General features: G+C 31.0%; 1 protein-coding gene across 1 annotated transcript; it reads right to left on the minus strand.

Annotated features, from left to right (window-relative positions):
• LOC128191855 (hemicentin-1-like) lies at nucleotides 1-27545 on the minus strand. The gene is made up of 16 exons (XM_052864185.1): nucleotides 27413-27545; nucleotides 22538-22861; nucleotides 20802-21104; nucleotides 16463-16738; nucleotides 14835-15101; nucleotides 14391-14651; nucleotides 10786-11073; nucleotides 7766-8056; nucleotides 6923-7033; nucleotides 6209-6233; nucleotides 5128-5183; nucleotides 3209-3230; nucleotides 2042-2106; nucleotides 1605-1623; nucleotides 1271-1356; nucleotides 1-802 (listed from the first exon to the last, which is right to left on the minus strand). Exons 1-16 carry the CDS (start codon nucleotides 27492-27494, stop codon nucleotides 726-728), a joined length of 2553 nt encoding a protein of 850 aa, XP_052720145.1. The 5' UTR covers nucleotides 27495-27545; the 3' UTR covers nucleotides 1-725.
• Between the last annotated feature and the right edge of the window lie 438 nt (nucleotides 27546-27983).

The following is a 27983-nucleotide window of genomic DNA, read 5'->3' on the forward strand; positions in this document are numbered from 1 at the left end:
ATGAATTAAATATTTAATGAAGTTTTTTACAATTAAAAATTAATCTTAAAGAGTATCATAACAATTGCTTTGAATGAGTTTAAAAAAAAGCTTCGTTAATATGAATCATGCGTGTTTTTAAACAATGAAAAGTTAAGTGCACATAGATTAGACAAATGATCTTTTGAACTTAAAGCTAAATGAACTGCAATTTTCATGTCAAAATATTTAATTATATTTGTAACTAGCTACTTTAAAAATGCTATTTTGCTGCTCTGATTGGATGAAACTTACATTAATACCCACAGTAACCCCCCCCCCCCCGAAAAAAAACCCAACGTATTTTAACAAACAAGGCTACTGGTACATTGTGAATATCATTTAATGCATATTCAATCTCAGATTGAGATTGCAATAGCGATAGTTTATTAAAAAGTATGCACTTGATATTTTATTACATGATTTTGAACAATAAAAAATAAAATGAAATAAAACCTTTAGAACAATAATTAAATTGACGAGTAGAAAATAAAAAAATGTTCGTTGAATTAAATAATTTGTAATAGTAGCTTATTAATGTTTGCTAAAGAACATCTTTTTTGTAGCTATGCATCTATGCAGATGTTTCGTTAATTCATGAAAAGGATGAGACATATCGCTGCAGTCATACTATATCTATTTAAAAGTACAATCAAAAAGATTAAGAAGTCAGCTGTAACAACTTATTTGTTGTAGGCAAAAAGAGTTTAGTTTGAGAACGAGAGGTTTACGTATTCCGCAGTTTTCGCCGTCCCAGAGTGGTTAACGTATACATTAGACAAATCTATAAATAGAAATGTGAAATGTTACCTTAAACTCAAGAATCAAGTGCAAACATCTATTCATATTACACAAGGAGAACACGGCAGGTGTGACCAGTCAGCAGGGGATGCTTACTCCTCCTAGGCACTTGATCCTACCTCTATCTTTTTAGAGGTCTGTGTTGCTCTTCCTTACATGTGTGTTTCGTTTTATAAACTTTTGAGATGGTTTACAGTTTGTTATTGTCATTTTTCATTAGTGATGAAATAAACAATACAGCTGTCCGGAAACGACAAAGTAGAAGTAATCATTCATTGAATTGGATAGAATTACTAATGCAATGCAATTATACCATAAACATTAATGGAAGAATCAGTAACGTTTTTCACTGATTTGCACACAAACATCCTTTTCCCTTTAAACTTAACTTAAATACAGATAAATGTTGATGAAAATACATCATGTAGTATATAACTACCGTGTATCTTACCTTTTGGATTCTTCAAGACAACCTGTTTGTCAAAAATATTTCGTTTATCTCTACTTTTGGTTTCTTTTAAGCTCTCATACATTTTACTGCAATGAGAATGATATCAGGATAAAATTATTTATGATTTTATAACATCTAAATTAACATATGTACTTGTATATAATTGAATATTTCAAATGTTTGAGACAAGTTTGTTAAATAAGAAACAAAAATACTTTTGGGTTGTCTTTATCTGCGTTTTACCCATTTTGGTATCAAAATACATAAAAAATAAGAAGATGAATATAAGTAGATGAAGAAACCTAGAGAGCCAGACATGCAGTTGGAATTTTACCTATTATTTTCTTGACTTTCTGTAAAACAAATATGTTATCATTATTTTAAAAAGTGTATATCATAGAGAATACCCGTGCGCAAGGAACTGAGTAATATAATGTATGTACATGTACATCGATAAAATTATTTGGTTTTTGTTTCATTCCAAATCATTTTCGTCTTAATCAATAACAGGGACACCACCAATCACAAGCGCACGTGTTGGTGGTAAAATGGAAATAAGGAACAGTGGCGTTAAGGTAAGACAGCCTAACCGTCCACGTAAAATAATAGCTTTTGCAGTAGATAATCGTCCAAAACAACGATCCTGTCGTGATTTCACAAGAAGAAGAACACTTAGTTGCTCATTTAAATATAGACAAATCAAAAAAAATATTTATCTTTAAAAAAAAGTTTGTAAACTATTTTGACAAGTTATTGAAAGCATTGCATTACCTGTAATTAGACAAGCTTCATAGTGATTAGCGTCCTTATTTTGTGTTAATGTCTCATAAAAGTTTCTGAAACATAAAAAGTTACAACAAGTTCATGCAACCATCCATTTACATTTTTAAAAGAATATTTCCTAAAAACCCTTTTTAAACATACACTTTTTGGGTCTTTTGACGATGATGATGATGATAATGATGATGATGATAATGGTCAGTCATTATCAACTTTTCTTAAAACATACATGTACAACAGTTATTATTAATATCCGGGTGTTTAAAACCATATAATACGTGCCTATGGTATTAATACTAAGACACATAAACATTGTAAGACAGAAATATAACAGACATTTGAATATTCATTTCTTTATAAAGCGAAACAAAATGTTTATGATAGAATAATCTGATAATGACGTCTAATGACATTATTAATGACTCGTGCACTGTCTTTTAAGTATCACTTAATAGATTACATTTTGCAAATTCAAATTTTGTTGACATCTATTTTTGGCATTTTTGAAAATATCAGGCTTTTAAATAGTCGGTAATTTGTCCACAATCGCAATCCTTATCAATTTTGGTATTTTTTTAAAACTTTAATTCCAGATTTAATGATCATCCAAACCGCAAAATCTGCTTAACTCCGTTCCAATTTTTGCATCATTCGAAAATCTTAAATACCTTCCTACCATACTACATTTATTCACTAGAATGAAAAACGTCCAGTTTCTTAATTTTGAAACAATCCCTCTATAGCTTTAGGCGTAAATAAAAAATCTACAGGAATTAAGTATTGCCTTAGTACCCTGGTTATCACGTAACAAATTGTGCGAATATTGTGACGAGTATTTTGAAATGGAGATTCTGTTTTCGCCCAAAACAGATGCTATGACAATGAAAAATCTTAGATTTTTTCCTTCCTTTTAACGATTTCAATTGTACCCCATTGACGGGTGTATTTATTTTGAAAATCGTGGTAAGGTGACGAGAAGAATAACTCGATAGATTATAGGTAAATATAAGTGTTCAACAAATACCGATGAAGCCAGTTAAATATATATTGATGTGTCGCCGCTATGTATGAGAAATTCTCCGAAGAATATCTTAAATTATATTCATGAATTTATTAAAAATATCATACTGGTTACGGCTATTCAATTATATTACTCACCTTTCTCTAGTAATATCTCGTTCTAAAAATGAGATAATTTTTTTATTGAAAACAACACTTAAATAAATTATTAACTTGAATCAATCTAACAATATGACAATATTTACATGCAAAATGACTTGAACATATCGAAATCTGACATTGAAACACTTTTAAATGATTTGTTTCTAAATCAAAAACTATTTGCCATGAACCAATCTCTATATACAGTTAAGTAAAATAAACTGCTTAATATTTTACAAAATATATTTACCATTTATAAATTGCCAATTGGTTTTAACATACACATAGTTTTGCAAATATAAGAAAGATAATAACAATTATCTAACATGTTATTGTCACAATCAAGTTCGATATGTTTGATGATTTATCCAGTTTAGAGCCTCGATATTATACAGATAGAGTTGTGTATATTCCTGTCAGGATAAGTTAATCTCATTTATTTTTAGTCGGGCTCTGTTGAAAGCAGAGTCCTGGCTGTAAGCAGGCAAATCGCCAATGTTGCTATAAAAAGCACAACTTCAAAAGTAAACAAAAAACCGAACAGCGTCAAAGGAATAACTCCCGTTATACCAAATTGTACACAAAGAGACACGTTTTGTTTAAAGTGTTGGCTTTTCGTTCTTTCTTTTTAATTTCGAGAGAATTGTCTATTTTTTTTTAAAAAATTTTTTCCATAACATTATTAAAAACAAGACTATGCATTTTTGATACATACAATGCGCATGAATATCCATTAACTAATTTGCTGCGCGTTGAAGAAATGGGGATGGAATATATAACGCTTGTTGCAATATTCAAGGCAGCAACTGTTAAACTTTTTTCTATAGACATATTATTTTTTGTTTATAGTTGCTTACAAAATTTGGTCGCTCTCTGACGCTTTGCCGACATTAAAAGCATGAGAGAGAAAGAAGGAGAGTGAGAGAGAGACAGAAAGAGAGAGACAAAGAGAGAGAGAGAGAGAGAGAGAGAGAGAGAGAAATTTTCAGCCTTTACTACACAATATGCATAAAGACACACCAAAAGAACCCGGCTTTCAGTACTTTGATTATTATACTGGAAGTAATAATCATCTAAAACGTCTAATTTAAACTACTGTAGTATCTCTATTTGTCAGCGTGTCCGAGTTGTATACTTTAAATTGTGCCACGTTTACTTGTCTTCATTTTAGGTATACGTTTGTTACATGTCAACAAAAATGGTCACATTTTTGCCGTGTTGGCCGGTGTTATTTTTTTTTTTGCTGTACCCTTGTGTGTTGTTTGTGATTTGCTTTGGCGTTTTGTACTTTGCCTGGCGGGCTTTTAGTGGAACATTGTGTTATGCTTTGTCAACAAATTTGTTGAAGGTTTTTTGTTAGTTTTTCCATAGCAGCTAAATGTAGCAATAGGATTTTTTCGACGGTCGTGGATGACTTCTGGAGGCCTAACGTGTGGGTAAGTCGGCGTGGCGTCTGAAGCATGGTACTTTGAGGACTGGTAAATGTCAGATTAAAAGAAGTTGTGACATTGGGGGCATTACAATTGTCGGGGCAACAGCGTACATTACGTATGCGAACGCTCTTAGTGGGTACTAAGAATGTCGAAGAATACCGTAGACCTGATAATGATGGCGGATTCCACCGAGAATACCGATATCATGACTTGGGCAACATAAACTCTCTAATATAAAGTTATTTCGTACATATGTATATATTTTTGTTTTCTATAAAATCTCAAAATTAAAAACAAAATTATCAATGAAACACAATTTAATAAAAAATCATTCCAAGCATTCGTTCTAAACATGTGTTAATATCTAGTCTAATTTTACAATGTCCATGTTTCATTGAAGTTGAAATTTTGAATTGATGGTATGGAAAAGACGATATACACGAGGTGAGTTGAATTAGTCAAAATAACGTTTAAAAAAGTTACCTTCAAGTGTTGTGTAATGTGAGGCATCTTCGGTCGTTTTTACATTCGGGTTATTCCTGTTAAAAAATTTAAAAAAAACCTGTTGTTAGAATAAGACGTAATGCGTACAGTACTGTGGGCTCTTTCAACTATCGTGTCTTCTGTTTTTTAATTTGATCATTTCTCGGTCAGTTCTTACAGAAGCAACAACGAAAACGATCGTGAGTTAACAAAAACAATTTCAATTAAGATTTTTTAAAATTGAGGTCAATTTTTTTTGGTCTGGAATATGCCATTTTAGGATATATTTTTTAAACATTTTGTTAATGAGTTAAAAACTGTTTCTAGTTGGTAAGACTTAAGGTACCTCACTACACCTAGACTTATACTTTTTAAGACACTACCTCACAAGATGGCGATTTAAATATTTGTTAAACTGTTTATATAGTTCATTTGGGGTGTATAACGTCGTAGCTTAGTGGTTAAAGTGCCTATTGGACTGAAATGCTTTTTATCCATTATGACATCGATCTTAATCAAGTAATTTTCTGCTGACTTGAGAACATATTTTAAAGTGTAGTGGGACACTTTAATACCTACAATTGTTGCATTAGAAAAAACAAAAAAATTATCCTCTAAAATATGTATGTATTGTTTCGTGACTAAAATGCACATCATTTATCATATTTAAATGTAAATAGTAAAAATTTCGCTGTCAGATAAACGCCTGGCTACAAAACAATTATATAAAAATGTCGGTTTTATGATTTGAAAGTTTCTAGACTCTTGTCTTTAACAAATATAAGAAACACCTAACAAGATCACTATGAAATATACCCACCCTGCAAAGAATAATTACAGTGGTTTCATCAATATTCGTTGAATACCAATTTTTGTGGATTTCTTTGTTAAGTTGATCCACGAAATTTTATGTTCATTAAAGTGCAATTTCTATTAAAATTTTGCATTGATAGGGTCATTGGCCACGAATTTACGCATCCTTGAAACTGTGATTTTCACTTTATCCACGAAAATTGATACCCTTGAATATTAATGAAACCACAGTATATAGAGCATATAGCGGGTTTATCAGCGAACTTACCTATCAAAATCCCTTTCTTTGTTGTCTGAAAAAAAATTAGGCATATATTCTATAGTAATACATTATTGTGGTTCGTCAAGTACCAATCAGACCTAACCTAACACCAGCGTAAACCACAACTAAACCCCGTGTTTACTTTTTGGGTTTATTTTGAGTTTACCCTGGGTTTACTTTTTGAAAACTTGGGTCCACTGGGGGTTTACTTTGGGTTTACTTGGATATTGCTTTTGATGTCAACAGTACGCACTGAAGTGAAAATCAGACCCGTCTTTTATCTTACCATCCTACTGCCTGTAATTTCTCCCCCTTGTATATTCTGAATACACAGTTAGCGTCTGTTTTAAGGGTTATACTTCTAACTGGGATTACTCTCTGTGTCTACTCTGGATTTACTTTGGGTTTACTCTGGGTCCACTCTAGTAAACACAAAGTCAACCCAGAGTTAACCCAGAAAGAAAACCCAGGGTTTAGTTGAGTTTACTTTCTGTTAGGTTGGGGCTAATCGGTAATGTAAATAACTCCACATACTTTTTCCTTTCGTTTAATCATCAGTTTATCTTCAGCATTATTGAAGAGAAAATTATTTTTAAAAAATAAGTCACATATTGCTTTCCAGCAGTCAAAATTCTATAATAAAAATAGATAAAATACTACAACAAATAAATTATCCACTATGAATAAGTGTATTACAGAAAATAATAAAGGTTATTTTACCTGGCTTTTTGGATCTTTTAAGAACCAGGACAACAACAGTGATGACCATTGCTAGAGTCATCCCTCCAGCAGCCACTCCTAGGGTAATTATTGGGGAATTATCAGTCGACTCTGAAAAAATAAGGTTAAAAGCATCATAATACAGAAGCCAGAATCAAAAATCATAATAAAATACAAAATGAGTATGTTAGAGATATTATACAAAAATCTAAAATCAAATTAAATTGAATTTAATTAAACTGACAAAAAGTGGTAAATTGAACATGATATTATAAATTATCATTTCTCAATTTTAAGAACGTGAAAAAACATGAACTCAAAGAAATCATATTTTTTAAAAATCAGTATGAAAATATGTACAATTTTGATGTAACACTAAAGCAGAATGTGATGTATTAGCACATTAAATATATTTCATCATCCAAAGAGCAAAACAGAGCAACAATACAGTTATTACTAAGTTAAAGTTAATATTAAACATCATTAACTTAGAAAAAATTATGATCAAAAAGACAAATTGTTGATTAAAAAAACCCCACTAAAGTATCTGAGGGTTTTCTGCTGTTGTTGTTGTTATTTTAATAGAATAAGTCCATCAGATTGTTATAAGAGTATGAATACACTTTCTTTCTGTTTTTAGTTGAAGTTTTAACATTTTGAAACATTTTTAAGGATCATTTTGTAATTAACACTGAACTTGTGAATGAGTAAGTTAGAATTTATAAGCATAGCTTATACCTATTTTAATTCGTAAAATATTCTACATTTAACACAAAACCATGAAATGGTAATACATATATGGGTCATTCATTGAACTCTTCTTACATGTCGTCTTGTTTTTACCTTCTAATGTCGTGCATTTCATGTTTTCTGAAAAGCTCAATCCGTAGCGGTTCAGTGCAGAAACATAAAAAATGTACGTCGTTGCAGGTTGAAGATTTTGTACATACACAGAATGAATCCTATTTTCTCCTTTATCAGATATAGTACTAGAGTTACTTTCTTTATTTTGTCCATACATAGCAGTTACGGTAAATGACTGGTTATCTCCGCCATTAAATGATGATATCCACTGAACTTTGGCACTCGTTACTTCACATACAATTTCAGTAATATTCGGCATACTTGGTTTCCCTGTCATTAAAAGTTAACATCATTTAAAGTACGTATTATATTAATTATTTTGAGTTTATTAAGAACCGAAAGTACCTACGATTAATTTTTTTTTTTAAAAACCATGTATATTTTTGCCAAAACAAAATACGGAATTGTTATGTAATTACCTTCAAAATAAAGATTTTTTATCTAGTGTTTACTTGCTCAGAGTTTGGCACCTGTGCTTAAAAAGAATTTTTACGCTAGGCATATAGATTGGATTATTTTTCTACTCATTAGGCCCATAATTTTTCAAATAGATATAGTTACCTTTCCAACTATTAGTACTCTAAGATCGTTAGAGAACAGAAACATTTAATCTAATCAATAAAAAAAAAAGTAATTTTGTTGAAATAACTTTTCGTAATTTGCCATGCCTTCATTTCACGTAGTCATTTTAAGCATGTATGCACCCACACAACAAGTTTGGAAGAATATGTTTTAACTGTCAGTCTGGAATTCAACCTACCTTTACAATGCCTTTACAAATTAACAAAATCATTTTTGCTCCTGTGCATACGTTTATAGACAAATTTTGAGATTCAAATAATTTGCTTTTGTGTATATCAATATTGTAATATATTTTCTTTTGTTTTAAATTTATATGCATGACAATTACTCTAATATTTAAGGAGGAAAACTAGTAGTTATTAAAACTTGTTTCTGATCCTCTTGAGCAATCAATAAACTATGTTCAAAGCATCTATAATTCAGTCAGTCAGTCCCTAAAGTTACCAACCAAAGCGTTTTTATGACCATTGTTTTTTTTCTTTTTTTTAAATCTTATATCAAATTTGGTATCTTAAAATTGTAATTGATTACAATAAAAAGTGGACCCATTAAAACAAAATTACTTTACATGCTAACAAATGAACACAACTGGAAAACAGCAGTCGCGGACAAATTGCTTATCAAAAGTTAAAGTGACTACTTCATTGAAACAAAAAACAAGAGGCACAGGGACCATATTGCTCATTTGAGCAACAAATGCTGATCAAATAAGCATGACAGTTTCGAATTCCGTATATATTGACAAATAAGTACAGTATATATTGCAAAAAAAGTAAGAAAATCTGTCAATTTTTATTCACAGTTCTTTATGGTAAAAACAGAGCCCCTTTGGTGTTTTATTACATTGTATTTGTGAAAATATTTTTCTCTATTCCTTTGCACTAATAAAGACTTAAAATCTCCCCTTTTAGACCCCATTTTTCTCCAGGGATTCATGGTTTGATGAAATTTTAATCTGCACAACATATGCTTTCACACAAACAGCTATTTTTAAAGAAGATTTTAAAGGATTTTTTCTCTATGTCTTCTTATGTATAAATTTGACATCCCCCTATTGTGGTCTTACCCTACCCTTAGGATGTTTTCACACTTTGAGCTATTGTGGCCAAAAGATTTTTAAGAAGACTAGACTTTGACCCGTGCACGCACGGGATGACATTGCATATGATAACTGGCATTTACAAAAAAGATACATCGAAACACCGTATATTATTGACATTTGCATAACCAGACTTGAAGCCTACAATAATGTTTAGGCAATTAATTTCACTACACTCTGCTGAGTTTGAATAATCTGTGTCTCGGAAAAGGCCTTCACCACAGTTAAAATGCCTCCCATATTCCCGTAATGTAGCAGAAAATTGCAGAATCGCTCCAAAACGATTTTGGAGAAAACAGAGACAAAGATAACATTTTATTTATATCTCTGGAGAAAATTAATAAAGTTGCATTGAAAATAACAGTCAAATTGTTCACAACAAACCATGTTGAAGCTGTAAATACCTTTCTTTAAAAAGTTTAATTATATAATTGCAGAATTCAACATATTTCAACAACGTTTTTTACACACCATGTTGACATTCGAAACTCACGGAATTTTTTTAATAAATGCACTGTGTAAGAGTTATCTCCCGTATTTTCTTTTATGAAAAGATAAATTTCCAATGAAAATTAACACGCATTTGTTTTATCGTTTCCAAGTTTACCCATGCAAATGTGATATTGTGGAAACATGAAATAAAGAGCCTCCCGTGGTTTAGTGTGAATGTAATGCGCATGTGCAAGATTGTAAAATCCAAAAAATTCAGATGATTTCCGGAATTTTTTGAGCAATTTTCGTTGATTATTAATTAACGAAGCTTGATTGAGAAAAATAAAAACAAATTGGTAATCTTCAAGTACCAATGATGTTTAAATATTTTAAAAAAAGCCAGTACTCTTCTGATTTATCGGTATTAAAGCTTAAAAATTCGAGTCTATTATTTTAATATAGTAGTATAGATTTTTAAAGTTTTCTCCATATATTCTTATGTAAAAAATCATCCCTTTGTTGTGGCGCCACCAAACCCTCGGTGACCATGATTTGAATATACTTGATTCTACACTATCTGACGATGCTTCTACATAAATTGGAGTTTTTCTGGTCAAACTGTTTTCGAAAAGAAGTTTTTTAAAGGTGTTCTCTATTTATTCGTGTTTTGATCTTTTAATTCAAATAATGTTTTGCAAACAAATCCTTTACTATACAGTTATTTCAAATTCATAGTTTATGCAAAAATCAAACATATAATATTATGATAAATATCAAATATCCAAAAAAAATGTTTATAATGAAATATAAAATGAGCTGACAATTATAGAATTAACTAAAGCTTAGATGTTTAACTTTTGATTCTTATTTCATTAAGAGTACTCACTTTGTGGTAATACATTCACGAATACCGCTGTTTCTCCAAAAGAGTTGCTTACTATGAGGTGATAGGTTCTGTAATCGTTTGGTTCTACTACTGTTTGATTAAAATAAATAGTAAAATTATTCACAGCATTTCTATGCAAAGTTCCCATCATCCTATTGTTTATTGTTCCATTATCGTATCTTAATTCAAAACGAGGCTCAGGATGCGCTATAACTGTTGCTGAAAATTCAATCCCAGTGGTGTCTGTCACAGAGAGTGTTATGTTTGAAGGAGATGACTGTGGCTTACCTGAAAAAAAATTTCATAAGTTTTATTTTTATTTTCAAAACATGACGGAATCATTCAACATGACGGAATCATTCAACAAAAATGTCATTCACCCAAATCTTTGAGAAGTGGTCCCCATGAATATATCGTCCATATATGTGCGGTGTCTTTTATATACATACACATGTATATAAGTTTAAAGATATCAAAGAAGCTTCTTTATTTTGGTGTTAGGATTTGAAGTTAAAGGTTTGAGGTATGCTTGGGAATATTTTATTCAATTTACATTAGGTATACATTCTTATTCATTCATTCAGTATTGTATGCTATAATGTGCTAGTAATATGAGTTTCATTATAATTGCTTAATTTCTGTAGCACAAGTGTGCAATGTATAGTGAAAATATTGTTAAAAACATAGCTATTTACTTGGGTGATATTAATTCGTCATATGCTGAGTGTACTGTGGTTTGTTTATATCTTGTAACATCAAAACCTATCCCTTTTGTTTGTAGTCTTAGTAAATAACTTCATCATATAAGACACTTTTCAAAGGGTTATTCATCAAAATTTACATTATTTATTGTTTTTGCCTGTGGTAAAATTACATATCAATTTTGCCTTATACAGTCTAATAAATTCAAATGACGTACAATTCAGGCGCAAGCGGGGTTTGTTTACTTATGTTTAAATATTTCATTTTGAACATTGCTGAAAATTATATAAATATAAATAATAAGGAATCGATATTTGAACGCAGTACAGTTAAGGCAGTCAATAAAAATATGGGCAAATTTTTGTGATGAAAACACGTATACTTTAGTTAAACTGGCATGTCCTTTTTAAAATCAATAACAGTCACTCAAATGCAATATATTTCTAAAATATATATATATATAACAGTACAATATTTTATGTTCATAGTGGTCACGTGATATGGCAGTCGCATGGTACAAGCAGATGTATTTGTGGTTTTGAGGTGATTTAAAAAATTCAATATTGCAAGGGCATAATCATGTCAAAATTCACAACTGAATTATGAAATAACTTGATGTTATATCGTAGATTTTGAAAAACGGTGGGAACTTTTTAAGATAAAAATATTTGTTAGTAGAAACCGTAATTTATGATGCATATGCTTAATAATTTTGAAGGTCACAGGGTTAATTTCATTAAAAAATAATTAATTTGTAAGATTTTACAAGGATCGTAGAAGTTTTTAAGTTACATAGCATATTTCAAATTCACATGTAAAAGTTTGTCGGGATCAGGTAAGTGTATGCCCTTGCAATTAAGTGATTTATTTAGGTACTCAGATTTTAGATATACGATATTTTATACAAAACCGAGGTGGCTTCTTTATACGATGCATACTTTTAACAAAATGAAAATAAGACTATATAGGTAGCATTCTACTAATAATAATTTTAAACAAAATATTCATTTACTCTTTTCCGTTAATGTATGACATTTATTTTTCTTCACTATAAAACTGCACGATAGCCTTCAATGATTTAACTTAAGGTAGCTCCATACTCGTAAAATTCTCTGAGGAAAGTTCAAAAACTGAACTGATTTCGACTTAATAGACTTAAATGTCATCAATTGTTAGAAAAAATACACATGTCATCACACTTTTTGAGATGCCAGATAAACATAAACATAAGCATATTTTAGCATTAGAAAATTGTAATTTTTTTTTGTTAAAAGTAAAATCTTGTAGGCAGAAATTTGTTTTTCTTCTTTAATTTTAATGTCAACTTTATCAGAAAACTAAAATTACAAAAATATTTTTAAATTAATCGTTGGAATAAGAAAAACTATAGCATTTAGACATACAACTGAGAGAAAAGTCAGAAAAAGAGTTATTTCCCCTTTGCACAGATAAAATATATGAAAATTTGGAAATTTAGTATAAAATTAAGTGCGAAAATATCTTGAACCTACCAATAATTCTAATTACATCCATGTGATTATATTCACATAAAATAAATAAAACTATCTTGCACAATTTTTAAAGAATTCAAAGTTTTACAAAAAATTGTGACGTCACAGAACACTGGATCTACTTTAATGCGTCATTTTGAAGCATATGACGTCATATTTTGTAGTACAGCGAGAATGACATCTCGCTTATTTTTCAGTGTGTACGATATAACGGACATCAAAATTGTAAGTAATAGCATTTGTTGTTTTTAATTAAAAGATTAGTATAAGTTAATTTTACTAATAAATAGATTAATAAGTACTTTCGAGGTTTGTAATATACTGTGATGTCATAATGCACATTTCCCGTACTTTTTGTCTGAACGGAGTTTATTGACAGCCTTAACTGTGCTGCGAAACTTATAAGGTGATAATTTCGGTCGGGGCGTGATTAAATCTATCATAAAGCCTTCGGTCTTCATTGGATTGATAACGCATGACCGAAATTACCGCCTCATAATACTCAAAGAATAATTATCTATTCCTTAAAGATATGCGTAAACAAAAAGTTGTTCCATTTTGAGTTGATGGTAGTCAGAACAATTATATTTCTTTCAGTATATAGTAAAACCCAAAATTTGACTCTAGAAAATAATTCTAACATAATTTATCTAAAATCTAACGGTTAAGTTTTCATTTTTTGAAAATATAACTTAAATACGGGCCCATGATAACCATGCTTTTAAATTCTATAATTCAAATTCAAATAATACACCTTTTTGTTGGACATCTTTAAGTGTTAAAACTTTTGGAAGTATATATTTTACAACAAGATTCCCACATTTGTTTTATAAAATAAGTTACACGTTCATTGATTATCGTTATCTAGTAACAAACAACATAGGGGTTTGTTTTGTAATTAAGGAATAAGGAATCGTTCTTTGAGTATTATGAGGTGATAATTTTTATGGGGTGTGGTCAAATCCAATAAAGCCTGGAAGGCTTTATTATATATTTGAACACACTCCGACCGACATTATCACCTCATAATATTCAAAGAATGATTTCCTATTACTTATATCTATATTATTTCCAATTTGTACACTTTAAAACAACATTATTTTAAAACCACTATTTTTATGTAGCACATGCTATGTATTACTACGCGGCGCATCCAATACAGTTCCTCGGTTATGCTATAAGACACGCCCATTTTGTGTCACCTATGTTTTATGAAGTTTTTGGGTTTTAGGATACAAAATTGAATCGTAATGTGATTAGAGACAAAGACAGTTAAAAATGTAAATATAATGTGCATATCTTTAAATGGCAATGCAAACCCTTTAATAACAAGTTCATTTGATCAATGATGCAAAGAATATTTTTAAATTCTCAACTTAAAAAATTACTTACAATTTATTATCAACTCCACTAAATCTGTCACGTTTTGTGCCACTGCATTACTAGCGAGAAGGGTTATATTCCGTGTATCTGTACATACAACTTTATCTATGATGAATGTGGCATTTTTCACTGACATCTCCGTTTTCAATAACTTTGGACCGCTATACCAGCTGGCATTTGCCAAGGGATTACTTTCTATCTTTCGACTGATTATGACTCTGTCACTGTCGTTTACCATGATGCTAGGACCAGCAATTATGTAGGGCGTGTCTAAAAATATACAGTCACCATGATAATACACCTAAGGTCGTGCAGATAGTATTCCATTGGAAACAACTTTTGCTTTATAAATATACATGTAGTTAATTTAACTGCTGTATAGCTTGTCATTTGAAGTAGAAATACCTGCACATGACTCAAAATCAGGTATGCAAAATTTGATACATAACTCACATTGTACATCGACTGTTGTATTTGCGAGGGATGTCCCTTCAGAGTTATTCGCGATACAGCTGTAAAAACCAGACATGTTTCTCTGTATGTTAGGGATAACATAGCTGGATTCATTATAAATGATATTTTTCGGACTTTCTGTTCTAAACCACTCCCATGTGATACTAGTGTTAGGGTTGGCATCAACCACTGTACACTCCAGCGTTGCTGTTTGTCCCTCTATAACTATGTACGGATTTGGAACACTTGATGTCACCTCTGGTTTATCTATCAAAATGATACCGGAATATTTCTGGAGTATATAAACTCAATAAAAATTATATAATTTTATACAAATAATTTCGTTTAATATTAATTTATTATGTACATTGTTCTTGATTATATTTTTTTTTATCAGGAGTGACTTTGTACACCGACGAGTAATTTAACTGACACTGATGCCCCTGTGCTGTTGTCTGCACAGCTGTAATAACCAGACATTCTTTATATCAAGAACAGTGTAAATAGAGTTGAATCCAGTTGAAAAGAGGATTGATTGTTCTTATCTATGCCCATGTAATACAGCAAACTACATTGAAGCGTTTAATAGGCACTTGCTCCAGAAAAGTTTCTACGTAATGTTTTGACTGACCTTTGTCCAATCAGATCGTAGAAGGCGGAGTTGAGACATTACCGCTCGTGACTTGATTTGAGAGAGAGAGTGAAAAGAGAGAGAGTTAAGGTGAATGGAGTAAATTATAGATGACGCAGATGAGCGAACTATCTATCGACAATAGTTATCTTATAAAGTGACAAATCACGGTCTAGTATATCTTTGTATAAAAACTTTCTTCATGGTTACTCAGTGTGAAACATTCTTTACCTTAATACAAATTTGTCCGCCATTGTTTTACTTTTCCACTAAGCATCCGCCTGAGTTGCCTTTCCTTTACACTACATCTAAATCCATCATGTTCATAAGTGATCATTCGTTCGCATTTCAAAATATTCAATGTCCGTATTCTCGGACTCCATGCTAGGAAATTTAGTTGGTTAGCTACGTCATTCTTATCCATGTACATGTTATCGACGGCGCGCGGCCAAAGAAATTTTCACAATTGTTAAAAAAAACGCTTTAAAGTTATGCTAATATAGGATATACATGTAACTTTTATATACAGACCTTAATTAATTTGTTTGCAAGTTTATAACTAATGATTATTCCTTCATCGGCACCACTTATAATTTACTCAATTCACTTTCTCGCTCTCTCTCTCTCTTTCTCTTCTCTCTCTCATTCAAGTCACGAGCGGCAATGTCTTGACTCCGCCAAGCTACGATCTGATTGGACAAAGGTCAGTCAAAACATTACGTAGAAACTTTTCTGGAGCAAGTGCCTATTAAACGCTTCAATGTAGTTTGCTGTACCAATGCTTGGGTCAGCAGCATTCAAGGAACATTCCAATTCAGCTTCCTATCCTTCAAAAACACTGTATGAACTTTGCATAACTGATATAACATCTGGTGTATATATTCGAAGAATATATACTTAAACGACAAGTATTACAATCAAGTTTGGGTCAATTTTGCGGTTTCATTTCTGTAAATCATATATAGGTATTTTTCTACGAAAAATAAACACTACTTACACAGAACATCTACGCTAATTGTAACCTCTTCAGATGTCCCGGCAGGGTTGCTGACAGTACAGATATATAACCCAGACATGTTTCTCTGTATGTTAGGTATTATATATTGTGGTTTACTATAAATGACTCTTTGATGACGATCTGTTCTGTACCATCTCCATGTAATTACATGTATATCGATTGGGTTTGCATCAGTCACTTGACACTCTAAAATAGCTGTTTGTCCCTCTTTAATTCTGTATGGATTTGTTGTGTTAATGGTCACTTCCGGTTTAACTATCAAAACAATTACTATACATACAACATACGAGTAAAACATATTCTAAAGATTTTTTCATTAAAGTAACACATTAAAAACAAATTAAGTTTGATTATTATAAACTAAGCCAGAGTTCCAAGTGCTCACGCAATATAAAGTTTTAATAATCAAATAGACAAATTGGTTTATCTCGACGTTTTGGTAACTGCTTTTCTCTTAACGCTTACGTGGTTAAGAAAGAAATTGCAATCTTGACCTATGGTTGCGAACCATGATCTTCACCATTGCTGCATATAACAAACACTTTCGGTTTCGTTGATTATTCTAAAGCTTTCCAGCTTTCCGATTGTTTTAGGTTTGTGATAGAAATGACGATATAGTCAGTTTTATAAAAGAGAAATTTTCGTTAGATAATGTTTTATCGGATTGCTTCATATTTATAAAAATGCTGATGACGAGATATACATTAGATTTAAAGTGAGTTCGAACTGACGTAGGAAAAATCCAAGCACTAACATTCCAACATTTGTAGCTCTTTCCTTAATGGCCATTCTGTCCGTTTTTGTTTTACGAAAGGCTAATATTAATTTAAAAGTTTGTCATTTATATAAAGCATGCACAGAAAAATTTGAGGTTTTTATTCAAGGGTAATTAATATTAATCAGTATTATAATATTTGTCCGTGTTATTGGTAAGAAGACCAATCGGTTATGAAGAGTTAAAATTCCATATTACTCTCTATCTTACTGTTCTACTTATCAGGTGGAATGTTTTTTCGTTTACCCTAAAATGCATTCGCCCTCAGGTGGCAGGGGACAGTTTTTTTTTTATACAATTCATTGTAGCCAAGGGATGCATGTCTTCGGAACTCTGTAACTAGAATTTCCTCAGTTCCCATTCAGCACAATTACCTTTAATTCACTCTTTATAAGGCCAATCACCAATTTCTGAAGAAAATTATTAGTCAAAACCTGTAAAATTCTCTACATACTGGTTTTTATGAGATTTTGACCCTTTCATATTTTGCTAATTTTTCATGATTTTTCAGCTTTTTAGACCTCCCCCAGCTAATTCCTTGCAGAGGGTTGACCTTCCGTACCGCGTGCATGTTGCACTATCACATGTCTGAAACTTACCGGTGTATAGTTTACAATGTCCCATCCACCTACTTTTCGTGTTATTTTACCTCCCGTCTGTAACTTGCAATTTCACTGTGTAAAGTCAGCACAACAGTCATAGCCGCAGGTTTCGCATTTTACTTCTGATTCTTATGTACCTATCATAAGGGGCCTACATATTGCATATCAATTTCAACAACAGACATCCCTCTAACTAATGATAATCATTAAAAATCATTTCAAGAATTTTAGCAACACTCATAAGCCTTCAAATATAGCAACTCTCAATTTTACAAAAATATTGACGGGTACTTCATTCGAAACTGTCCCTTGCTACCTTTAACATACACTAACATTCTCTGAAAAGTCATCTTGTCTTAAATTAAAAGGCTTATGCTATTTTGAGAAAAAGTTCACCACATTTTGACAATTCCATTGAGGTTTAAGAAAAATATGGCCATTTAAGTGAACCCACCATTTCCACTTTCCTCTATTTAACACAGATTCATAGGGCTCTCCATAAATAAAGCATCTTTACCTAATCTTTTAGAGGTCAACTGTTGGTTAACCCCCTTAAATAAGAAACCTTATTCAATACTTTTACATTTGCTTGATATTATCATGATAAAAGCATCACATCACTTAGAAATCCCTCTCCATGTATACCCTCCCCCTATCTTTTGATTTTCACAAGAAGGATTAGTTTGGACACTTTAACCTAATATTATGAAACTTTTGGCAGTTTCCTTGAGTCATTTCTTGCACATATTTGAAAACAACCATCACTGATATTTAAAATTGATCTTTTTTGGTAAATGGATGATTTGTAGCATTTTTATTCACAAAAAGTCATGTCGCCCTACATGTGATTTCTTGTTTTTATGAAAAACTAAGCCTATAATCATATTTAGTGGATATCTTACATATTCTGGTTTCTAGTCTCCTTTTAACTTTGCTAAATTAGTAAGACCTACAAGTGTGATGTGTGCATTTAATTAAAATAAAATTCAAACACATCCGGGTACCTGGGGACGAATGATAATTCCATGAAAAATGTTCAAATTTTACATGTTTTTCTACATTTTTGATGCATATATAGAATAAAAGGGTAAAAATATGTTGTTTTTTATTCATTCAAGAGTAATTATTATAGCAGATGTTATTTCAAGGTCAAATGTACATTTACATATCCTACATGTAATGGTAATGGAGTCCACTGGAAAGAGGCTTTTTCAATTCTGTGAATACATCTAAAATACCATTTTTTGATAGGAAGGAGCAAAAACTTGAGTTTTTTGACATATTGTATACTTTGATAACTGCATTTGTCTACATGTAAAGTTCATTTGAAATAAAAATATGCTGTTTTAAAAAAAAATTGAGGGATATAAGTCAGGTGGCTTAATGTTATTTCATAAAATCAGACAGCAAAATGGCTGCAAATTCATAAATTTAATGATTTAATTGATAAAAACTGTTTTAAAGTGTTTATTCTTATCTCAGTAATTAACTTAAGCCTATTAATTGTCATCAGGATAGGAAATACCTACTCTCTTAGCCAATTTACTCTAGTGGTGGTCATTCTACACATTTAAGAGGGAGTTACTCCCCTTGAATATTTTAGCTAATATATCATGTAATGACATCTATAGCCAAGAATTCATCTATTTTCACAAAATGTATTACTTATGGTACAAAATCCACCCAAAATTACAGTTAAAGGAGAAATATGAAAATACCATGTAGTCTTGAAGGTGGCAGGGGACAGTTTTTTTTAAAACAATTCATTGTAGCCAAGGGATGCATGTCTTTGGAACTCTGTAACTAGAATTTCCTCAGTTCCCATTCAGCACAATTACCTTTAATTCACTCTTTATGAGACCAATCACCAATTTCTGAAGAAAATCATTAGTCAAAACCTGTAAAATTCTCTACATACTGGTTTTTATGAGATTTTGACCCTTTTATATTTTGCTAATTTTTCATGATTTTTCAGCTTTTTTGACCTCCCCCAGCTAATTCCTTGCAGAGGGTTGACCTTCCGTACCGCGTGCATGTTGCACTATCACATGTCAGAAACTTACCGGTGTATAGTTTACAATGTCCCATCCACCTACTTTTCATGTTATTTTACCTCCCGTCTGTAACTTGCAATTTCACTGTGTAAAGTCAGCACAACAGTCATAGCCGCAGGTTTCGCATTTTACTTCTGATTCTTATGTACCTATCATAAGGGGCCTACATATTGCATATCAATTTCAACAACAGACATCCCTCTAACTAATGATAATCATTAAAAATCATTTCATGAATTTTAGCAACACTCATAAGCCTTCAAATACAGGAACTCTCAATTTTACAAATATATCGAAACTGTCCCTTGCTACCTTAACGCCGTTCGCCTCAATCTCAGTTCGCCTGAGTCCGTTCGCTGTAAGATTCGTTTACACGAAGTTTGTTCATCAATTTCAGAATGAGTTTTCTGTTTAGAAACCTTATATGATTTTTTTAAAATTTTACATATACCATGTATAATGTTGTACAAAATACAAAAGTTAAAGTCATTGTTATATATCAATACCAATTTTTTGTTTGCAAATAATGTACTTTGAAAATATTACAACATATTAAACAAGTGACTCGTATCAAACAGGATAAAGTGATTTAATATGTAAAATAATGATATATACAATAAAAAGGAATTTTTTAAAAACTGCTTTTCCAAAATGCATAAAAGAGTGAAGAGTTTTGAATTCAGAATAACGAGGCCTTTAAAATACCGGGGTATCATTTTGAACCATCTAAATAGGAAAATAGAAACTTAAAAACTTGAGCCTAATTTAGTAAATTATAATCTCCTTTCAACTTTTAGTTTTATGTCCCTTTACATATTGTTTACGCATGCTATGTGTATTCCTATTGTACATTGTTGTAGAGTAATATAAAGAAAGTGAATACATACACATAACCGTCACTGTATACACCGTTGAGTTTACCCCTTGATATGGCAGGTTTCGTGCTGTACAATACATCTCGTTTCCGTTGTCAGATTTGTTAAAAGTGGTTGACAATGTTGATATAGTTCTCACTAAACCACCTTTGTATGTATATCTATATATGTCTTTTGATGGCATGTTCTCAAAATTTATATACCACGTGATGTCAGCTGGAGGATAACAATATGGCGTTGTACAGGTTATATTTATCTGTTTTCCAGCAATAGCAAAGATCGGTGTCGGGGTCAAAGTCACTGACGTCACTGGTACTGAAAATTAAACAGTAATATAAGAGAGTAGACTTCAAAGTGATTTAAAAACAAAGGCATCACTAAGCAGAGGCATCCCCTCTCGACGTGTAACATTTTTTTTATTGGGGGGAGGGGGTGCATATAAATATATAACTTTGATGAAAGTAAATATAATGCAAGTATCTTAAAACCACTTTAAATTTATTATGTTTTTGTCTCTCTATCCCCAAGCTCTAGGAGGTATGTATATTTGGGGGGGGGGGGGTTAGGTGTTTCATTTACGTGGTTGCAGGGTTCCCCTAATTTTTAAGAATAACACAAAACACATGTTTTAAAGTTTAGCAATTAAGCTTAAATCTTTACATCCATACATACATTTAAGGAGAATAATCACGATTTAAGTCAAAAATCATTTTTCAGATTTAAATGTTTACAATGCTTCAGTAAGGCATCTCTAATAGGCAACTAAAATTTAAGTGTCAGTCGTTGAGTTATAAGCGGGTTACAGAGCTTATAATTCTTTGCTATGTAAACAAAGCTGTTAAAGTGAAAATTCTAATTTTGGACCTAAAATGAATGTGTTAAACGTTAGGAACTGTTTATCTATGCTAAACAAGGTATGAGAAGATATACAAATCAGCTTGAAAACATTTTTAACCGTTTATTGAACGTATGTAAAGAAAAACAGGGCACGAGCCTTGTTTACATGACAAAGAGTTGTGACCTTTGTATCTTGCTTATAACTCTACGACTGACTTTCAAATTTCATATTGTCATTATAAATGCTTTTCCAAAGCATTGTAAATAATAATAATTTAAAAAAAATAGAATTTGACCAAAATTGTGACAACGCCCCTTTCAGCATTAAAAATCAGACGATTAGTGAAAGCAAATTTATGTTCCATAATAGATATAAAACATATATTTGCTAAACACGATCTAGCGATCTGTAGTCTGTTCTCTGGGAAACTCGTATAAACATGACTTTCGACCAAATTTCGACCAAATTTTTTTATAGCGTTATATATATGCAGCAATTAAAATGAGGATGAATTGATGTTAACGATATTAATCACTTCTAAATCAGGACTTGTTTCATTTTTAATAATTCGGGAAATATAGCCCGAATTTGACTCAGACAGCTGCTTGTTTTGATAAAATTAAGATGATATTAATTTCCTGTCCGCTTCAGTTTTCCCTTTGGACACCTTTAAACTCACCATTACCTCACAACGTTTGTTACTTACCTTTACAGAGTCAAAATCCAACACAATATCAAAAATGCTTACGTTCATTTCACTACGGGAAATGTCATAAAATTTCTGTTTGAAAGGGTATCTTCTTTAGCGATATTTTAATAAATATCTAACCAACTGACTAGAAAATTAATAGATTTAATAAAACTTGCATCTCAGATCTTGACCTTGTAAAACAAATTTTTTTCACCATACCTTTCACGTTAAGAAGGACAGAGTTACTTTTGGAAGTTAGGTTTTGACAGTATAAAGACAATCCATTCCAGTTCCAGGAAACAGGCACCTGTAGACTGTATAGTGTTTCATTGTGACAGGAAGCATTGTAGCCAGTTAAACAAGCATCCGATGTATTTATACACTTTCCATTACTGTATTCCAGTGAACACAGGATGTCTGTGAAGTTGTTTGCAAACGCAACAATGATTGGTGGAGTTGGATTTGGATCTAACTGGCATGTTAATGTCACCGTCTGGTTAACTTCAACGTCGTTTGAGGGAATAACTGTCAGTGTGATACCAGCTGGAACAAAAAACGTGATGCAGATATAAAGATAAAGGTAGCAGCCACTAACAGCAGCCACTAGGCCCGTAGAAGCTAGTTGCAAATAAAGAAAGGCGTTAAAGTACTGGTAGTACTCGAAAATTAGATTTTACTTAATAATCGACATACTTTATTAATATCAATTTCATTTATGTAATAGTATAAGTAATTTGTATGAGCATTGACTACTTCGGAAGCAATAAGGCCTTGTCTGGATAAGAATTATAAATGTGTTTGTGTTTAATAAAAATCAAAGAAATGCATTATACTGATATTTGTCTTTACGGTTCATAAGTTATACACATGATATTATCTAAATTGTAGTCTTAAAAAAGGAAAAGCGTAAAAAGTAATATGAATACATATAATGATAACAAAGGTTTGATAAAGTAATCAAAAAGGTCGCAGTGGTATTTCTCCATTGATTTCACAACAATATTAAATTTTGCTGTATAATAACATCTTCCGAAACGTTTGGGAAAACGTTCTAGATATTGTTTGATACAATCCTTATTATACATTTTGATCACGTCCGACTGTATATGATCACCCCATAATATTTAAAGAACGACTCCTTCTTCCTTAAACAATTGTTTAATATCGTGCGGAAATATGAAGACTTTGATAGGAGACTAACATTTTCGACAAAAATATGTTTCCCTTGTTTTCTTATTTCCGTATTGAAGAACTTAATTGAGAGGCTTGGATTGTCTCAAAATTACCTTGTCTTTATGAAAACTTTAAAAACATTGTTTATTTAATTTAAATATGACCTGAAACGTTATTATTTAATTTATATATGACTAGAGCTATAATAAGTACCGTGATATCATTAAATTTCTTAATTTTCGTGTAATTCGTGGGTGCCTCTCATCCAAGAAGTAACATCCTTAGATTGGAGTAATAAAGTCGTATTTCCTAGTATAAAAAAACACGAAATTACGTCCCCGTGAACATGTTAAATTTAAGCAATCCACGGAAATTGACTCCCATGATTTTTAATGATTCAAGAGCATTTCTCTTATCAAAGCAGTATCATTAAGTCAAATACGAAAGTGAGTAGTTTAATAATTAACTTTTTTGAATTTTTTTTTTTCAGATATTTTTGTGTCAAATATGGAGACTTTTTGTTGTGTCAGTATTTGCTGTTTCCAGAATAGAGAAAAAAATATACATCATTGTGGTTTTGTGGATACAAGGCATATTATAGTATAACAAACTAAATTAAAGATTTTCCCTAGCTAATTTCTGGACTGAAGCACCCATATAACTGTAATTTTGGAGTCTTTTTTCTAACAATCTAACGTCTGAACAATATCCCCAAAATAAACTTTGAACCCCTCCTCTGGGCACAAGTGCATGTAATGGCCAAATCGTCACAATTTTAACAATTTATATAGATTCTACAATTTAACAGGCAGGGATGGGATAATCGTAATTGAATAATAGATTTTCCATTACTTGTAATCATAATCTAATCAATCATAGCTAAACATTTCAAAGTAATTATAATTACTTTTTTGATTACTTTTGATTATTCTTTACATACATATTTTGAGTTGCACATATTGTATGAAAAAATTCTCTTCAAGTATTTATAATATCATTCATGGAATAAAATTTATATTTATTTATTATGATTTCCCTTTTCCCTATTTCAAATATACATATGAGTTCACAAGAGTTTTATATTTTGTGTTTATCCTTGTCAGTTATAACTGACAAGGAAAAAACCCAGGAATCCACATTGCAGTTAATGAGGTGTGACCACCGTAATGTTTAGATAACGAGTAAAAAAGCCTAAAAAAGATCTATTGATTTCGAACAAATATGAAGCAATGTTCCCTCAAAGTCCTTGCATCATGCCAGTGAAATCTTAATTTTCAAAATTTAATAATATTCTTATTTTAAAGATACATGTATCAATTATAACAGAATAATCATGATAGCTAAAGTAGATGCAAGGTCGTAACTTGTTTTTCACTGAAAAACAAATGTATATCATATATCAGTGTGTTATATTCTTTTTATTTCAGCATGTTGAATATTTTATTGTTTATATCTGCAATCTATACGTCGGGGTTCTTTTGGTGTCGGTTTTAATTCTACATAACCATGTCAACGATTAAAAACTACGAGGAGCAGATTGAACAACAGCATAACATTTGTTGTAAAATTGAAATGACGGAATCATCTTGATCATGGAAAACATTGAGGTAAAATGAAATACACTTTATAGTTTTTTATATGAATATCGATGTTTTCCCCTATTTAACTATCATAATACATTTATTCCTTCATTTATTCCTTCATTTTAGTGATTGAAAGTATGGATTTGCAGTACATACATATACCTGAAACCATAATCTTGGATTAAAATGTAAATGCATATAAGATGCGTAAATTTAACAGTCTGAATATCACATTAGCTTCTGTATAATTATCGGCCCGCGGGCAATTTTATTCAAATTTGAGAGAGTGGTCCGTGTGCTTAAGGTTTATTCCCACTTAGCCAACATTCTGAAATTCTTAATTCCATCTTGGCCAACATTGTGATTTTCACACCTGAGTGATCAGGAGGCTATAGTCTGTTTTCACACGAACATGTAAGTATATTTGTTATCAATTTCTACCTTTTTATCTTCTTAACTAATGATGTATTTATCATCATACAATGAATATTATAAAATCTTATAAAATGTGAAGTATCACCGTTAGGAATATAATTAAGGACTTAATTTACTCAAGCGTTTTTTGTATTTTGTTAATTTCATATTATCTAGATTGGAAGTATTCAATATACCAGTAATCATAGAAACCGAAGAAAATCGAAAAAAAGAAAAATTGAAATATGACCCATATGATTTATAGATAAAATTTCAATCGTGACTCTTATAATTACAATATTTTTCAAGGCCAAGTTTAAAAGGCAGCTTATATAATTATCCCAATAAATGATGAAAATAGACAAACCATGATATCTGTACCTTAATCAAGGGCATAAATTATAAGGGAATATGTAACAGTTAATTTTTTATATTATATTTTCATCTGAATTAATTATATAAAGTACTAGGACAGAAGCTAAATTCATATTCATTCCTCTGTAGGCTAACAAATATTTTATCTTTCCTACTTTTATCTGAAAACAGACTATAGCTTACCGGTAATTAAATTCTTTTGTTCTTCACATGCACCCCATTCCCACTTAGCCAACACAAATTTACCTGTATTTTACCTGTATTTTTTTCAAAATGTTGGCTAAGTGGGAAGACACCGTGCTTAATAAATGTACATATATTAAACATTACATCAAACAAATAGTATGTATCAATAGTTTGGTATATGTAAGTTCTTCCGAGCTAATTGCTCACGTGAGCTACAATGGGAGATCACACAAATAGAATGACAATCTTTAAAAATCTTCCTCTAAAAACACATTTAACCAAAAACATTTTTTTTGTGAATATGCATCCTCATGTAGTGCAGATTGGACCATAACTTAAAACAGGTGGGGCCATAGTTAACATATATATACCGTAGGAATTTTTTGTCCAAACCTTTAAAATCCAAATAAAAGGTAAACAATTTTGGGTTGGAACACCTTTCGACAGTGTCGATCAAATTTTTTCAAATCATGATCAGCGGAGGGTAGGTTGGGACAACAGTGGGAAAGGAAGACACATATAGAAAAAAATCTTTAAAATGTTGTACTAAATACTATTTGGCAGAAAAGGTTGATCCATTTATGAAAACATCTTTGGTAATATTAAAATTTTAAATATGAATCTGGGGAGGGTGGTGGAGAAATTCGGGATAAGGGGCACAAATTGGATATCGAAATTTTCGGAGAAATAAATAGAAAAGCATTTTTACTATTTTGCCAAAAAAAAAGAAGAAAATATATATATATATATATATATATATATATATATATATATATATATATATATATATATATATATATATATATATATATATATATATATATATATATAAAAGAAACATTATAAAACTTAAGTGGAAGCTTCCTCATGCTGATGTTGCGCAGATTCAAGTTTGAACAAACATTGATCACCTGGAGAAGGGTGAGGCCAAAGTTGAAAATTAAGGAATTAAAAAGAATCTTTGAAAATCAATTTTAGTTCCTCCCGTAATGTTATATGAATAAATATTATTGGATTTCAGAAATATGAATAATCTGAATTAATTAGGTTCATATATTAACATTTACATTTATCTGTATAAAATTACAGATTTTTGCTTTTTAACTTTACATTTTTTTAAAAACAAACACAATTTTAAAACATGTTTTTCTAATACCAATGTAAAATGCTAATGAAATTAGTCTATTTCGACAAGAAAAATAAATATTGCATTAATACGTTCAGTATCAAGGTGAGATAATTGACATTTCATATTTCACACTAGAAATGTTTTCACAATTCGAAGAAAGATAAAACTTGACCTGCATGGTTCATTATGAAAACATAAATAAGAGTGCTTAAATTAAAAGATAATCTGACTTACCAACCACTGTGCTAGAAAAACCAAAACACAGCCACGTTAAAAGTTTCATTTTCCATTCGATGCTCACAAAAAGCATGCCCATAGTTGTCTTGTGTATTATCCTGAACAAAGAGCATCTTTAGGAGAGCAAAACAAGTAACAAGGAAGGATATCGCTATCAATATGTATGGTAGCCCAAAAAGAGTTAAAGATAGTACACAACAGATTTAAGCAATGTTTCCTGAAATTATTTTTTTTTAAAGTTTGGATATTTGTTTCAATAGAATATACATGTAATTATCTAAAATACGAGAGAATTTGAACAAGGTATTGTTTAAATTTCAAATAAATAAAGGACGAGTGCACTTATGGGCCCCGGTAAAAAGGGAAAAAAAGAAGAATCAAATTAAGCATATTTTTTCCCCTAACATAATCTATTGATATGTATTCCATAAGAATTAACAAGTTTTAGCGCTGAATTTATTGTTTATAAAAAGCACGAAGCTTTAAAACATAGTAGGGGTCAGCAGACATTCGTGATTTTGTATAGTAAATCGAGGACGGGCATTCATTTTAAAGCTTTTGTTTACTG

Source organism: Crassostrea angulata, chromosome 7 (assembly GCF_025612915.1).
Source record: "Crassostrea angulata isolate pt1a10 chromosome 7, ASM2561291v2, whole genome shotgun sequence".
NCBI lineage: Eukaryota > Metazoa > Mollusca > Bivalvia > Ostreida > Ostreidae > Magallana > Magallana angulata.

Bases quoted from the DNA above. Each gene is read 5' to 3' on its own strand.
- LOC128191855 (XM_052864185.1), bottom strand. From the start codon at position 27,494: ATGGGCATGCTTTTTGTGAGCATCGAATGGAAAATGAAACTTTTAACG. The intron at 22,862-27,412 runs GTAAGTCAGATT...TTTTTGTTCCAG, and splicing joins TTTTTCTAGCACAGTGGTTG to CTGGTATCACACTGACAGTT. The intron at 5,184-6,208 runs GTAAGTTCGCTG...ATTTTTTAACAG, and splicing joins AAAGAAAGGGATTTTGATAG to GAATAACCCGAATGTAAAAA.